This window comes from Hemicordylus capensis, chromosome 1 (genome assembly GCF_027244095.1).
Source record: "Hemicordylus capensis ecotype Gifberg chromosome 1, rHemCap1.1.pri, whole genome shotgun sequence".
NCBI classification, from domain to species: Eukaryota; Metazoa; Chordata; class Lepidosauria; order Squamata; family Cordylidae; genus Hemicordylus; species Hemicordylus capensis.
In genome coordinates this window covers 332,927,656-332,944,950 of record NC_069657.1, presented here as the reverse complement: position 1 = coordinate 332,944,950, position 17,295 = coordinate 332,927,656, and the positions used below count along the sequence as shown (strand labels likewise).

The following is a 17,295-nucleotide window of genomic DNA, read 5'->3' as shown; positions in this document are numbered from 1 at the left end:
TTAACCTTTGCTGTGAATCTTGCTCCACAACATAATTTGTATCTCCCCAAACCTGAAATAGCATCCTTAATAGGTGGCTTCCTTCAGCACCAAAGGCCATTTGGAAATCACTTGTGTGTGCTCTTCCTCTTGGACTGAAGCACTCGTCTCTTCTCTGATCCTATTTTAAGCCTAGATATTTTCATTTGGTGTGTGCCAATTACATTACATCATTCACCTGTGCTCTAGTGTAAGAATTAGCCCTTACAGTGGCTTCTGTCATAAAGAAATAGTGCTTTGTTATATTGAAGGTAAGATAAGGAATGGAGAAACTTGCTTTCATGTCAAGGGACAAATGCTACCTTATTAAGTGCATGGGGATCTCTCTGGGGATCTCTCTCCACATATCAAAGAGCAGAGGAGAAAGCAAATGGACAGTCTTTTTTTTTTCCTTTTGGTAACATGAGCAGAAAGTGAAACCCTCCCATGGTTCATTTTGGCTCCATGAAGATAGAGGGTTGGCTCTGGACAGACGCTATTCTAGGTAACCTGTCTCAAGTGTTCTGTTAATCATTTCAGGATAAATGAATAGCTTGTGCCCCACCCACCCCCCCGCCAACCCCCAAGGGACTTGTGCAGAAAAGAGTCTTATACAAATACTCTTTTCGATGACTTCAGAATGCATGTAAGTGTAAGGAACCCTGTTTTTAAACATTGTGCGTTTTTATTTGCTGCTAAGAGCTAAATTTGCTGGCATACCAAACCAACAGCTGCCATGGAGCTTGCAAAATTCTCTGGGCCAGCTTAAAGCTGGTTCTTGACAGATTGCAACAGGAGGGGGAGCTTTTACTGCAGTAGCCAAGAAGGGGAAGCGGCTGGAGTCGTCTTGGAAAAGCTCGCTGCTCTTTTCTCTGCATGGGGCCTCTTTCAGTCTTGGGTTACATTCTCAGCGTTAGCAGTATGCCGCTTTTCGATAAAAAGTCGTTCTCAAAGCAGTTTACACAGCAAAAGGAATGATAAGCCACTTCCCTTACTACTATTCTAAAAGAGAATATTTTTCCTAGTAAATTTCAGGTTTTTCTTCCAAACAGGGAGGAAGGGCCAGCACATGCGCCACCCATAAATTCTTGTACCTGAGAAAGCTATTTTTGATGCCATGACTTAAGGGCTAAACACCACCGTATATCATACACACATCTGCCCCTTCCCCACATAAAGAGGTGGGTGGTATTTTGATGCTTTACATGAAAAGGAGGCATTTGTGGGGGAATAGAGCAAAACCTCCCCCCACCTTCACAATACACCTCTGCTTCATTGCTTGCTTTAAACACGTTTTTCTCTGCCCAGCTCACTTCTGGTATACAGCTGGGATAAGGAGAAACTGCTCAAAGCAATGGAGTACAAGTAATTAAGGCAGGGAAAGGTTTTTCTTTGAGTCTGGTTTTCCAGCCAGTTATGCATCCAACTAATGGTATTATCATCTAGCTTGCAGTGGACCAGTTTGCTAGCCAATATATCATAGGGAACCTTGTAAAATGCTTTGCTGAAATCAAGACAAAAGTAGTCCCACAATCCACTAAGCTGCTAAGACAATTAAAACAAGAAATGGGATTAGTGTGGCAAGATTATTCTTGACAAATCCATTCTGGCTTCTGCATTGTTACCAAGGTTTGACTGTTTTATCATCTGTTCTATTACCTTTCCAGGTATTAAAGTCAGTTTGACTGGTCTGTAGGTTCCCAGATCACCCCTTTCCCCCTTCTGGAAGACTAGGACTACATTCACCCATCTCCAGTCTTGTGACACCTCACTTTTTCTCCAGATTTCTTAAACATGATAGACAGAGGCTCTGGGACTACATGTCATGATCCCAGATCCAGGACCCTCCCAACCAGGGGGTGGGGGAGGGAGCAAGATAGATGATTGGGGTGAGCAGACCTATGCCCCAGACCCCAGGTGATCCAGTACCACAAGGAGAACCAATAGAACCTGAGTCAGCCCCTTCACCACAAGATGAGGACACAGCCCTGTCGTCTTCTTCCTCTGACATGGAGGAGTCCCCTGAAGACCTGCCAGTCATGGTAGGGGCCCCCAATGCCACCAGAGCCAGCCTTTAAGAAATTAGGCAAGGTCCTTTTAAGTAACAGAGCTTTCCTCGGGGAAGAGATGAGATGAACTCACTTTGCCTGGACAGCAGCAATGAAAACTGGCAGTCTGCACCAAGATGCTGCTGGAACAATATCTCTTTGATGTTGCCATACCCAACTGTTGTGTTCCAAGCTTGGAGTTAGTTGAGGGTTCTGGCTCCTTTGCCCTCTGAACTGTCCAAAGTCTGTGTCACTCCTGGATCCATGCCTCAGTACTGGAGATCCCAGTAGAGCGCCTAGAACAGAATGTGACACTAGCAAGTTATTTCAGTGTCCTAGGATGCAATTAATATGGCCCCAGATACTTGAACTCATTTTAAGATAGATGCATGTTTCCTGACCAGCTCCTATCAATCTTGAAAAGCATCCTTCATCATTCACACTTCACCATTGTTTTTATTTAAATACTCTCTTAACATCCATCAGATTTTTATGAACAGGGAAGCAGAAAGAGATGGAGAGTTTGAGTCCTTTCCCTTACCATCTTCACACCCTTCTTTTCTTTTTCTTTTCTTTTCTCTTTTCTTTCTACCCCCAACTTATAATGAAAAACTTACTTAGAATTCCCTCCTATGCTGACCTAGTTCAGAAAATACTCTGATCCAATTTAATATGTGAGGGAGAAATGTGGTTCCATACAGGTCTGCCTCCCTCCTGCCCCATCCAGCATGCCAGTGCCTAATTGTGTGTGGTTAAAATGCTACTTTAAATCATAGTTCTAGTATGTTAGTTTATTTTTACATTTATATCTTCCTCCTCCTCTGAGGAGCCCAGAGCAGTGTACATGGTTATGTCTACCCTCACAACAACCCTGTGAGGTAGGTTCATTCATTCACCCATCCATCCATCCATCCATCCATCCAATTTAAATACTGCCCTTCCTAAAGTGTGGGTGGTTTGCATTAAAATCAAACACACATAATAAAGCAATTTAAAAAAACCCCACAACAAACCCATTTGAACCAGATTAAAGTTAAAAACTAGATATCATTAAAAGATGGGTCTTTAAGGCTCTCTTGAAGGCCTCCAAGGAAGACTTTCATATCCGTGGGGAGTGCATCCCACAGCCTAAGGACAACAACTGAGAAAGCCCTACCCCAGGTCACCACCAGATGAATTGGTGACACCTAAAGACTGACCCTTCCTGATGATTTTAATGAGCAGTGGGGAAGTGTAAAGAAAGGCACTCTCTCAGATACCCCAGACCCAGGCCCATAGCCAGCCTCAAAATTTGGGGGGGCAGGATTACATAAGTCATGGGAGGCAGGTTATAAAATGTTCAGTGAAAACAGTCAGTGAGGCTGGGGAGAAAAGAGAACTTTCTGGTGTGGCAGATACACACCATACCGCTGGCTACGGGCCTGCCCAGACCTAAGCCATTCAGGGCTTTAAAGGTAATAATCAGCACTTTGTTCTTTGCCTGGAAACATATCGGCAGACAGCGCAACTGTTTAAGAATAGGCATAATGTGGTCTTTCCGGGATACCGCAGAAACATAGTAACATAGGAAGCTGCCATATATTGAGTCAGACCATTGGTCTAATTAGCTCAGTATTGTCTTCACAGACTGGCTGTGACTTCTCCAAAGTTTCAGGCAGGAATCTCTCTCAGCCCTATCTTGAAGAAGCCAGAGAGGTAACTTGGAACCGTCTGCTCTTCCCAGAGCGGCTCCATCCCCTGAGCGGAATATCATACAGTGCTCACACTTCTAGTCTCCCATTCATATGCAACCAGGGCAGGACCTGCTTAGCTAAGGGGACAAGTCAAGCTTGCCTCCACAAGACCAATCTGGCCGCCACACAGAGGCATAGCAAGGTTGGATTGGGCCCAGAAATGAGATTTTAAAATGGGCCACCCCCCTCAAAGTCCAGGGTCTCCGCACACCCCAGGCCCCCAAGGATTTAAGCCTGATATTTCAAAATAGGTATGCTGCCTGGAAATACATTTAACTGAATATACACAAGCACACTTCACAATATATAGTGATATACATTGAGTACTATATATTTGTGCTACTTTTAATGCCTAGAACACACTAGAAACACTAATTATTAAAATGGGCCCCTCGCTGCAGATTAGCAAAGGACACTTTCAACCATGCAGTGTGAGCCTATGTATGTTTTCTCAGAATTCTGAACAAATTCAGTAAAGTTTAGTAAAGTTTGATTCCAGGAGGTTTTTCTCACGGGGCTTTTAAAGCCCTTTAACACACATCTCCTCTGGAACAGAGGTGCTGCATTCACATGTTGGCCAGATTTACCCTGAAGTCCCTGAGAGTTATTGGGGAGCAGTTCACATGCAATTCAGGTTTTTCACTGCTCGTTAGAGTGTAGACTGATTTATATTCAGAGTTTTTAAAAAAATCACTCTTTTGCGTTGGTTCTTAGGGACAACTTCAATTTTGCAGTAAAGCCTCCCAGTAAACTTGCAGTAAAGCCTTCTGTGTGTAAAAGTCCCAGGTAAGTGTGTGGAGAATTGCAGCCTGTGGCAGCAAATCTAACCACATTTAGCTGGAAGTACATTTCATTGAAACCTAAAGGACTTACTAGCAAGGAAAGCATGTCTACTTAAAAATAAACTCCATTGCTTTCAACTGTCTGAAATCCTTTCCTGGTAAGTGCATACAGGGTTGCACATGCTCAGGGATGTAAAGCAAACCAAACTAATTTGTGCTCCCAGCATATTTTGCTCCCTATAGGAGACCAGTAAGTCCCACTGAAGCAAGGAAGATAGGTGGGGAGAAATAGAGAAAAGAGCAAGAATTAGCACCATTCCTCAGGAGAAAAAGAGGCTGGGGGTGGGAAAATGAGGAATCTGCCTCTTCTTGGTAAAATTTTAAGATAGATGAGACATGCCAGGGCTCAAGGAGTTCCTGAAGTTACACACTCTGTCCTAAAAGTCATTCTCCCTGCTCCCCAATGTGAAAGTAGGGCTGGTTGTGGTCTCTCACTCTACTGAGATAAAAACCACTCTCTGCAGGTGCTCAGAAGCAGGGTCATCCCTAGTGGGGTGTGGGGCTGAGGGGCCAATCAGCATGTGCAGGGCCTCCTTAACATTTCATATCCTTACAGAATCATACTGATGGATGACATACAGTGTGAATAGTGTGAGTGAGGTGTTTGGACATGCCCAAACAGCTTGGCATTTCTAAAGAAAAATAAAATAGAAGCACCACACATGCTTCACAGTTCTCACTCAGACCTTCTGGATTGCAAAACAACTTGAACATAAGTGCATTTATAAATGAATGAATGAATGAATAAAAATATTATTTGTTCCAGAAGTTTTTTAATTTTCTGCCATGAAACAAGCCACTTATAGGACTTTTAGATAGTTTTTTTAAAAAGCCAGCAAATTTTCCAATCTGTTTCAAATATTCAGAGATTTCTCAGTCTCCCCCGCCCCCACCGCCCATATCAAAGCCCTATGGCAAGCAGATCCTTACATATGGCGAGGGGGGGGTAACCACAAAAAGGAATTCACATTGCAAAGGTTCTGCAAAGGTTCCCCCTCCCCCCGCTGGCCTCTAGGGCCTCACAAGGACCATTTGATCATGTGTGGTGGCCATTTTTAAAAACAATTTTTTTAAAAAATGGCCACTGAAAACAAAATGGCTGCCACACATGCTCCAATGGCCTCTGCGAGGCCTGGCCTAGGGCCTCACAGAGGCCATTTGAGCATGTGCTGTGGCCATTTTGTTTTTGGCAGCTATTTTTAAAAAATATAATTTTAAGAAATGGCGGCCCCCCTCCAAGTGGCGCCCGGGGCACGTGCCCTGTCTGCCCCACCCTAGATATGTCCCTGCAATGCGGAGTCATGTGACATGTCTCTGGGGGGGGCCCTTCAAGGCAGTGGGCCCCCAGACGACTGTCTCCCCTTGTCTAATCATAGTTACGCCCATGCTGCCACACTTTTAACTGATTGAGGTTTCCAAACTATGTACAAAGGCAGCCCTACATAGAGCACATTGTAGTAGTCCAACCTGGCGGTTACCAGCTGGTGTACCACTGTTTTCAAGTCATTCTCCTCAAGGAATGGGTTAAGTTGTCAAATTAATCGCAGCTGGTAAAAAGTGCTTCTGGCTACAGCTTCAACCTGAGGCACCAGCGTGAGACCCAGACCCAAGAGCACTCCTAAATTATGGACCTGTTCTTTCTGGGGGAGTGTAACCTCATCCAGAACAGGAAGTTCTATCCCATCTTGCAGATTATGACCCCCAACAATGAGCACCTCCATCATTTATTATTTATTATTTTACATATTTTTATACCGCCCAAAACTTACATCTCTGGGTGGTTTACAACATGCATGGATTCAGCTTCAGTTTATTATCCCTCATCCATCCCATTACTGCCTGTAAGCAGGCATTTAAGGGGATTATACTGTTTCTTGATATTGACAAGGAGAAATAGATTTGGGTGTTATCACCACATTGATAACACCCAATATGTAACAGGTTAGGCTGACAGATAAGTGACTTGCCCAGAGTGACCCAAATAATTTCATGGTTGAATGGGGATTTGAACTCAAGTCTTCCTGGTCCTAGTCCAGCACTAACTACTATATAGTTATTAAAGTTTTACTACTTTAGTATCATTGGCCTGTGCTCCCAGTGCCAACATGCTCCATAGCCATATTATGGAGCATGTTAGTTGAGGGTCTGTCTCCCTGGATACAGAGTTTGTTGGAGTATTCATATAATGGTTCAAATTTTTCAGTAAAAAATAGATTATTGAGTAGAATCAAATTATAATGAGCTGTGTGAACTGAGAGCTTTAACATCAGTGAGGTGACAAGATGCAAAAGAGGGCTTCTGTCCAGGGGCGTAGCAAGGGGAGAGTGGGCCTGTGTTCACCCCTCTCCCCAGCGGCCCCTCGGAGTGAGGGAGATAATGAAGAAAATAGGGAGGGGTGAAGCTGGGGGGCCCTCAGGAGCTGGGGACCCTGGGTTCTTTGAACCTATCCGCTCAATTATAGCTGCACCCCTCCTTCTGTCTACTGAAGAAAGCATTTGGGCAGCTGCATTTTGTTAAAGAAAGGTGAGAAAAACTGGTAGAATTACCAAGTCTTCCTCCTTTTACATATCTGTTATAGTTCCAAGCAACCTCATCTTCCTTTGCGTCTGCAGAGTGTGCTGATGCTAAAGGCGTCTTGTGGTAGAGAGTTATGGATGTTTAAGGATAATGCTTTTGCTAGTACATGGTTGAAACTTTGCAAAACAAATGATGTCATTCTAAGCTGCTCAATACTTTACACTCACTGCTGGCTGAACACCAATCACTTGACGATGAAGCCTTATTAGGTCTAATAGGTGGAGAAAATAGGAAACTTACTACATAGCTAACAGCAATCCTGTTGTTAAAATATAGAATAGCCTTATCAGAAAATGTACATACGTTCCTCTATAAAATAATCCAAGTCACCATGTTTTAAGAGTATTGTATTACTTTCTAGGAAAATGTTAACTCTTGTTAAATTCCTTTTGTGATTCAGACAAGAGTTGGCATGACTGCATTGTTCTCTCTCTCTCTTTCTCTCTCTCTCTCTCTCTCACACACACACACTCTTAATGCCCCACTCCCAGGGTCTTAGCCCAGCCCTCACAGTCATTACCCCTAACAGCAGCAACAAGAGTAGAAGCCACAAACAGAACATGATACACACTTTAAACACAAAAGCAATACAAGATTAACTTTCCCTAAAAGCTTCTGTTGAGCAATGTACATTTGACTGGTATTTTCAGGGTGAAGAAGAGAGTTCTTCAGAGCCACAGGGGCCTGCCTCTCTTAAGCCTATTCCCTCCATTTTTAGTTTTCATGTTTTAAAAAAGTACACTCTTTTTATTTGTGGAGATATAAGGAAAAGCATGCAGAGTGTATTTCTAACTGATCACTCCCTAAGAAGAAAAGAACTCCAGCTTTCCAATGTTTGGACCAATGAGTACTAAGCCACAGGGATAACTGATAAGTGCTAGGCCCTTTCTTTAAAATGTATTAAACATTATAGCAATAGCACTTACATTTATATACCGCTCTATAGCCGGAGCTCTCTAAGCGGTTTACAATGATTTAGCATATTGCCCCCAACATTCTGGGTACTCATTTTACCGACCTCGGAAGGATGGAAGGCTGAGTCAACCTTGAGCCCCTGGGTCAGGATCGAACTTGTAACCTTCTGGTTACAGGGCGGCAGTTTTACCACTGCGCCACCAGGGGCTCTTATGCTGCTATAAGAGCACCAGGGGCTCTTATGCTGCTATAACTGAATAACTTTTAAATGTGTTATGCTACCTGTATTTATGTTCTAGTTGTTCTGCAGTGATTTGCCACCCCTCATCTTAGGCCCCTCATCTCAGCATTTCTAGTTGTGGGCCTGGAGCTGTTCCAACAAAAAATGAGAAGATATAAGTAAATAAAGTCCACCCACCCCGCGCGCCACATCCTGGAGAAAAAACCTGACATAAGGGCAATTAAAAAGTATCTTCTAGGGGCAAAACAGTCTTTTCAGCAGTAATTCCTCACCTGCACTGGACAGGAAGGAAACCAAATCTTACAAAGAGGACTGTTTTGCTGGAATTTACTTCTAAGTCAGTGCCACCAGCTCATTGCCTTTTGTCACTTGAAAAAACAGCAACGAGCCATGCCCCCCACCAACCTCACTGACCCCGACACCACCCCTCTTCCATCTCGCCAGCCTCTCCTCATCACAGCGGTTCATTCACCAGCACCAGCAGCTTGCTCTCTCTCTCGCTTTCTCTCATGTGCTCTCCAGCAACACACTGTGCCACTTTTTCTGCTCCATTTCAGGAGAGCTCTCTCTCTCTCCCCGCCCCCAGCTGTATTAAAATATTTTTGTAGTAGTCGTGCTGCCGCAGTGGTGATGAGGAAAAGCTGGTAGGAGAAGCTGCCACCACTGCAGGTAAGCTCTGCCCACTCTGCCTTGCCAGCAGCTTACACAACCGAGTAGTGGCATGCCCTGGAGGAAAAGTGAGGCATCTGGGGGGAGCATTGGGGCTGGAGTGGGGGGTGGGGTCAGCAAGGGGTATAAAGCCAAGCCATGAGGTGATGGAAACAGAGTGGAGGCCAACAAAAAGTAGCAGGCAGGTGAGGTGCCCCTTGGGGGGGAGTGCCCATATTCACACTGCTAGGTAACAAAGTACTATATTAGGTGCATTGTAGAACCCCTGTTTTAATTCTGCTTCTCTCTGATTATGGAAAAACTATACCTCTGAAGGTCTCATGTGAAGCACCCCTGGACTTGCAGCGCTCAAAGGTTTGCCATTCTGTTAAGGCATGTTAGTTACTGGAACACAGGACTGAGATAGTCTGCAAAATCAACGAGCCCAGGAAGGTTACAGAAAGTGCAGATTTAGGACAAACTACATGGGATGCAGGAGATTTGTGATTGGATCTCTCAACCCCTCCCCCCTTCAAAACAGGTATGGAGAAGAGTTGCTATTTTGATCAGGGGAGCAGTGCAGCGGTAAGGGGTGTGGCGCTTTTCTTCCACATGACTTCACTGATCAAAATTCATGTCCACACCTCCCAATTAACTGTGCTGGGGGAAAACAACAAGTAGACCTGTGGTTGGCATGGATGGAGCTGCCTGTACCATCTCCTGGGAACTGTGCAGAGGTGATGCTTGCAGTGTGTCTGTCTCTGCACAGTACTGCATGCATCTGCTACAGGGGAGTGGCCTCCATCGTGGGAAGCAGAGCCCCATACAGCCCCAGGGGGGAAGCGCTTGAAAGAACTACCCCACCCCTCACCCCAACATTTCCCACTTAGACTTCACATACAAGATGCCAAGGAATGCCCGCAGTCAAAATACATTCAGCTGATTTTCTGCTTTAATAATTCTGTGGTGGCTATTTTAAGAAGATGTTAGCATGTTGGTGTGTTGCAATTTGTATTGCTTTTGAAAAGCATTGTATTAAATTATTATTTGTTATATGGTCAGCTAGTAATTCTAGGTCCAAGTTTCTTTGGACATAAGTATTTTGGGTTGGGTTATTGTCGTTTTTGCCAAATTGTACCCGAGTCATGAGCTCACTGGGTGATCTTAGGCACTAATCTCTCAGCCTCTGATCTTCAGTAAAGGGGCAATAATTCTGATCCACCTTTGATGGCTGTTGTAAAGCTTACTGAGACATATGTATGTATGTGAAGTGCCTTGGACATTTGAAGTACTATGTAAATACAGCATTTTATTTATTGCTCTTCATTTTGTATAGGATCCTTAAAGAATGGACCCTACCATATACTTAGGAATGGAAATATTCCAACAAATTCAGTCAGGATCCAGTAAAAGCCCTAGCAGTTTAGTCATTAGCTTTAGTAAGCTGTAGATTGTAGGCTAAGATGGCCTGAAGTAGCATTCCTTCATCTGATGTTGGAAACACAATCTTAGGGCATTTCCAGACAATTTATGTGTCGCCGTCTTCTTCTTTTTTAAAAAAAGATCCTGTCTTGGTTAACAACAGGTTCCAGATTCTGAGGAAGTTCATTATTTCTTTATGTGATTTTTGCTGCTTTTGCCAGATAGAGAGTAGCTTTCTTGCATGATTTTTGGAGCACCACCTACCAGTCAGTGCTTCCTTTCCCAACTCTTTTCATTACCACACTTACCTCTAAATGGTAATGAAAGTGGAAATGTTTCTTTAGAAGCAGATCTAGGCATGTGGAGCCTGCCCAAGAGCCTGATATTAACTAAGAGGGGAGCTTTTAAAAAGACATGATAAATCAATGCCAGTAAATGCCCTTAGTTCATACTTCTTACTGGTTGAATATGTGATGTGACTAACGCCCTGTTCAGATGTTCTATGAAGCAGGCATGCTGTAGTTGTGTACAGCATCCCTAAGAGGATATTTGGAAGTCCCATCCCTACTTCGCCCCCCACCACCCCCCACTCTCCAAGCTTACATGGTTTGTCTGAAGTGACAAATGCTGTACATAAGAATATAATCTCTCCATGCTATGGAATTCTGGGATGACCCAGAGTTCTGATCACGGGAAGACTCTCTCCAGGAGTAGCACATTTATCTCTGCAGATGAATTCTGTAAATATGGAGAGCACTTGGAAAACCCGCCCCATGTATCACAGCAGGGGTGAGGTTTCCAAGTATGTTCTCAGGGATGCTGTTACATGAGTACATCTAATTGTCTCCACTTTATATAGTACCTGAAAAGGGCTTCAGTCTAGAGGACATTAAGTCTTCCCTATAATTACCGTGTTATTTAGTAGCCGTACAAACATTACAGATCTGGTTCCTTCCAAATTGCGGGGTTGATTTGAAATGGCAAGTCTCTGTTATGACCATGATGACATTATCTTTATCTGCTCAGTAACAATTAACTGGACAGGGACAATTTTAATGAAACTTTGTTCAGCTATGAAAGGTGTATCAGTGCTCTCTGAATTCCTGAATTAATGAATTTCAGCTCTAGAGCTCTCCCGGCCCTTTTGGCTTTGGTGGTATGTTAGCATTTCTTTCCTTTTAAAAAAATAATAAATCTTGGTAATAGTTCCACTGTAATTTGCCCAGCTTTGTCATCTTTTGTTTGTGTGGATTATGGTGAATTATACCAAAAACTCACACTCGGCCCGTCTCCTGAGTTCTTATCCATAGTGTGTGCGTGTGTGAGAGAGAGAGAGAGAGTGAGAGAGAGAGCTGGTCAAACTGTCTACCTCTGTTATCCATGGCTAAAGTTAGGGCCAGCACTACTATATCTTGTGGCCACAAATAGATCCCAATCTGGCCTAGCCCAACCTTTCTGTCCACTGACATCTGCGCTGTCCTGGTTCTTTTCTTCATCACCATGTTTGTTCACAGTTTTCTTCTCCCCAGTTCCTCAGCTCACAAAAAGCACCACATATTTACATTACCCACAGGAAAATGACATTTTCCTTGGTGAACAAAATGATAGAAATCGAGTTTTAAAAGAACAATCCCTGATTGAGTGAATCATTCAGGCATATTACAGTTCCGGGATGCAATTATTTGACATGCATGCATTTATCTAGTCCTACAGGTCTGACTCAAGGGCACATGTTACTTTACAGGTGATTTACTCAAAGTGTGAAGCAGTCTTCAATCAAAAGGCAAATTTCTCCACATAATTTAAAGACTAACATCCTACTTTTGTAATCAGAACAAAAGTCAGTGATAGAAAGCACCCAAAAGAACTTGCATTTTGGGTGGTATAAAAATGTGATATATAGATAGATAAAATAAGACATCCTCTCTAGAAGTGTTTTTAAAAAGCAACTAAACACATATTTTTAAAAAGAGGCTTTTTAATGCTCCATCTTTGGTTATATCTAGTAGGTTATTTAGTTTTTAGAATTCTCAATGTTTTAGCTTTTAAAATAACTTTTAATTTGAAACTTAATTCTGATTGTGGTTTTAGCCTGACTTTTAACTTATTTACTTTGGTTAATTTTATTACTTGCATTTTACTTTGTATCTATTCTACTGTTGTGAGCCTCCCCGAGCAGTAGTGTACTAGAGGGGCAGGGTATAAATATTTCACATAAATACATAATTGATAAATAAACCGGCTATAGATTTCGTCTTAAAACAGGAGGTGGGTGGCGAGCTCCCAAGTTGCCGGTTCTGAAAGTCGGGGGGTGGCGGGCTGGAGCGGAGGGAAGGGTCGGGTGGTGCTGCCTGAGGCTTTGCTGGGGTGGCTGCTCTTCTGAGAGGGGGACTGAAGCCGCCTCAGGGCAGTGGGGTGCGGGGGGTGGGGACGGACGACTAAGTGAACCCACTTTCGGCTGCTCTGGTGCGGGTGGTTATTCTGGGGAGGGAGGGAGAGGGGCCGGGCTGGCTCCAGCGCCAGGGGAGGGCTTAGCGGGGCCCGCTCGCCTGCAGGCTGCCGATGCCGAGGGCCCGTCGGCGGGTGAGAGAGAGGGTGAAGGAGGGAGCCGCCCCCTCCAGGCAGGCGGGCTCTGCGCAGTTGTTGGGGATGGCTGGGTGGGCGGGCAGAGGAGAGTCTGTCCTTCCCCTGCGCGCCGGTGGCAGTGTGTCCGCGCCATGGCTCGCAACTTCGAGCTCCTCTTCGACTCCCTGGGACACTTTGGCAGGTAACGGAGCCCGCCGGGGAAGAGAGCGGCGCCAGCTTGCGATAAGTGTGGGGGGCTCTGCAGTCTTCCTCCCTCATTTTCTCAGAGAGTTCGGGATGGGGAGGTGTGTGCGGGCGGCGGCTGGACGAAGAGCCCAAGCAGAGAGCGCTCGCTCCCGTACGGGAGGCGCCGGAATTGTGCCTGCACTTCAGGTGGCAGCGACACGTGGCCGCAGCGGCGAAGCCGTGTTGGTCTTTTCTTGCAAAAACCAACCGAGAGTCTGGTGGTGGCACCTTAAAGAGTAGCACTCTTTTCTGATCAGGGGCCAGTGGGCCAAACTCCCCTTCGACAGATACAGGCGAGCTTGTAACTTGAGTCCCCCTGCGTGTAACCATGATTGGAGGGAGGGAGAATCTTTGTGAGTGGAAATGCTCGTCTTTTTGTGGTCGGTCTGTAGTTTCTTGAAGGCGCTGGCACAGGCGCTAGTTACACCTCTGCTGTGGAAACTTTTATTCTCCGTCCCAGAGTACTCCTTATTCTGCTCCTGATCAAATGGACTCTTTCTTCTATCAGGGCTGGCACAATTCGAGAGAACCTTGGTTCACATTAAGTCCTAGCTGTAGACCGGAGTTGTGGGGTGGGGGCGGGGGAGTTGTTTTTGTGTATTTATGCAAAACCCATTGGGAGGAGTGTGAGTTGTGTGGGTTTTTAAAAAAGGATATAGCAAGTCTTTGTTCATGGGAATATCTGTGGCTTTGTATCTGTATTTGTACTTGCAGTGCAGGATAAATAAAGTAGTTTTTTCTGTTTAAAAAAATTTGATGGGTAAGCTACTAAGGAGGTCAATTAAACATGATGGGGATATTGTTGTGAGGTTGATCTACTTGATTGCTTGAATGACTGACTGATCAGGGACCTGACTAAACAATGTAGATACCTGTGGATCTTTTTGTGAATGGGCAGTCCATCTGCAGGAGTGGGATCTGAGAAGGGCACTTGCTGTAGTAGAGTGTGTGTGTGTGTGTGTGTGTGAGAGAGAGAGAGAGAGCACGCGCGCATGAGCTCAATCACAGTTTGGAGTTTGAGAGAAAGAAAAAGGAAGAGGAGCATTTCTTGCTGGGGTTCAACTAGTTAGCTGAAACCTGGGGGTGCAGGTGTATGCGCGCACACACACATACTCAAGTTGACCCCTCAAGCTTGTCTCCTTTCTTTTAATTAGTTGAGTTCTAGATCAGGGGTTCCCAACCTGTGGTACATCAGCTCAGCTGTTGTTGAACTGAACTACAATTCCCATCATCCCCACCCACTGTAAATTGTAGCTGGGGATGATGGGAGTTGTAGTTCAGTAACTGCTAGAGTACCACAGGTTGGTAACCCCTGGAACAGAGCAAGTATTACAAAGCGTATATTAGATACCACAAGTCTCTAGCTCTCCCTCATCCAAAGAGAACAGGAAACTAAACCCTGTAGTGCTACCCTGCAGTTTCTCACCACTCAGACAACCTGGAGGAGTTGATGAAATGAGTAACCATATGTTATGAAACCTGAAGCTAGTTTCTTGCCAGTTGTGGGTGTGTACAGAGATTCAAGGGTACTTGGTGTGTTTACCCATCTATTCTGATTGCACCTGCCATTCAAATGACATAGATGAGTTCTGTCCAAGCCAGAAGCAATGCTTGTATGCTGATAATGCTAAACATGCATTGTGTGCACAAGAGAGACAGGCAGCATGCTATGTCTTGGGAGTGCAGTGGCCAAGTCTGTGTATTTCTCTGCTTTCTTTGCTTCCACACAAAAGAACATCGTCTGTTTCCTGAATATATGAATGAGAAGAGCTGTCATATCATATCAGGGGAAGCACCTGATCTTTTTAACTAGAGTTGCCATGCCAGGAATTGAAACTGGGACTTCCTGCGTGCAAAGCATGTGTTCTGCCAGTGAGACATGGCCCCTCCTCTGGCCATTACTCTATGGGTACAGTGTCTTGCTCTCTCACAGCAGCAGGGAAACTCTGGGCATTTAAGGTCATTGCTCAGCTGGCAGCCTGGACAGTGTGTTTTGAATAACTTCCTCTGTGTGATTAGGAAATTTTAAAATCTGAATGAACTATAGAGGTTCCTTAGGCCCTAAAGGTAAAGTGTGCTGTCAAGTCAATTTCAACTCCTGGTGCCCACAGAGCTCTGTGGTTTTCTTTGGTAGAATACAGGAGGGGTTTACCATTGCCTCTTCCTGCACAGTCTGAGATGATGCCTTTCAGCATCTTGCTATATCGCTGCTGCTCGATATAGTACCAGTGGGGATTCGAACTGGCAACCTTCTGCTTGTTAGTCAAGCATTTCCCCACTGTGCCACTTAGGCCTTAATTCTACAAAAATCAATTAACATTTGTATGAACATGGCAGTATAAGAAACTATGTTAAGAATAGTTAAGAACCAGGAATAACTTTCCTGATATGTGGGTGGAGGGGACTTACCAGGTCTCCCACCTGTGTACACAACCTGGGTGTACTTTTCATGCTGCTTACCTAGGAAAAACGTCTTTGGAACACACATGTAATTCCATGGTTTAAAAAAACTCTTTCTTTTTATTCAATACAGCCACTGAAGACCAAACTAGGTTACATTAAATGTGTAATTGAGCCCTGTGTTTTTAAAAATTTAAATAGCAGCTGCAGGGTGGATCAGAATTGGGGCCAGGAAGGAGATATTTGATCACTGCACTGTGATTCTGACAAAAACTGCATCCCAAAGCTGCTATTAGCAGCCTAGACCATGGCACAGCAAGAAAGGGTAAATTGACCCTTTTTGTGCAGTCCCTATCTTGAGCGATGCCTTCCGCCATGGATGCTTTTTAACTTAAAAATAACCAAACACGCAGAACTAAACGATGCATTTAATGTAATGTGTAGATTGGTTCTGAGGCGACAGTTTGAAGTAGAAGACTGGCACAGGAGTGAATGGGAAGAGGGGCGTTTTAAGGGTTATCCCTGTGGTGATGTATTCTCTCTATAGTGCAAATTATGACAAGAAGTGAAATAGAAAATCCACACCACATACAACAGGCCTGCCCAGCTTAAGGCCCGGGCCAGACCTGGCTCTCAGTGAGTTTTTGCTGGCCTGCAGGTAGGAATTTCCTGCAGCAGCAGCAGTAGCCTTTAGTCATGAGTAGCTCTTGGTAGTTGGTTGCTTGGGACCAGACACCTCTTGCTCTGGGTTAGAGCCCACTGACACACTCTCTCATCCCGCTTTCCTCTTGCTCCCCCCGCCCACACACCGGCTCCAACTCTCTGCCCCCTCACTTTCATTAATATTTTAACAATAAACTTTAATGTAATAATTGATGTGCTGAAAATTGGCCCTGGCCCCTGGATGCCAAGTCATGAGTGGTTCTGGCCTACTGGGGCATTTGAGTTATGCACCCCTGATGTACAAGAATGTCATGTAAAATTCTTGGTGCCATCTACTGGTAATCTGTAGCAATCCATGAAACGACTGGTTTTTTTCAAATTCCATTTTATTCTAACCTGGCGGCGGGGTTGGGGGGAGTTGTTTTATGGCTTGCTGCAGATTGCCAGTAGATGGCACAGACGATATTACACATGACATCCTTGATCATAGTGTGGGTTTTCTGGTTTTTGGTTTTGTCATAATTTGCATTCAGGTCAGAATGTATCTCCGTCTGGAAGAGCCCTGTCCTTTCCACCTTGTGCTGTTTTCCCACTGAAAATTGCCCTCAAGGTGCTATCCCGCACACCCACTGGAGGAAAGAGACTAGTAAAGCAGGGAGGGCATTTTCAGGAGGAAAATGGTGCAAGCAGTAGGCCCAAGGAAGCTCCTTCTGCTTCAGATTCCAGCTTCAGTGGCTTCGTTGTGTAAAAGAAGAAAGAAGTACCAGAAAAGAATTGCGGAATAAAGTGCCATCACCCTAATTGAAAGGCTAGCTTAAGCTAAATACAGTTAAAATTACTGAGATCAGATCTCTCGGGCACATTTAGGAGCTGAAAATGCATTCTGGAACTGCTGTTAAGGCAGCACTGCGGCTTTCTATTTAATATGGTATCACTTTCTTTCCTCAGCTACTTATTGTTTCAGGCTAGTTAGTATC

The 17,295-nt window shown here is 44.5% G+C and overlaps 1 protein-coding gene across 3 annotated transcripts in view; it reads left to right on the top strand.

The window, feature by feature from the left end:
- Positions 1-17,295, top strand: part of SLC22A16 (solute carrier family 22 member 16) — a 97,028-nt gene that overhangs the window by 27,225 nt on the left and 52,508 nt on the right. The window contains exon 1 of one of the 3 annotated variants that reach the window (XM_053303056.1): positions 13,049-13,211. The exons of the other annotated variants lie outside the window; for them this stretch is intronic. Within the exon in view, the coding sequence (XP_053159031.1) occupies positions 13,162-13,211 (50 nt within the window). The 5' untranslated portion in view covers positions 13,049-13,161. Of the gene's footprint in view, positions 1-13,048; positions 13,212-17,295 lie in introns of those variants that run through there. 3 annotated transcript variants of the gene reach the window in all.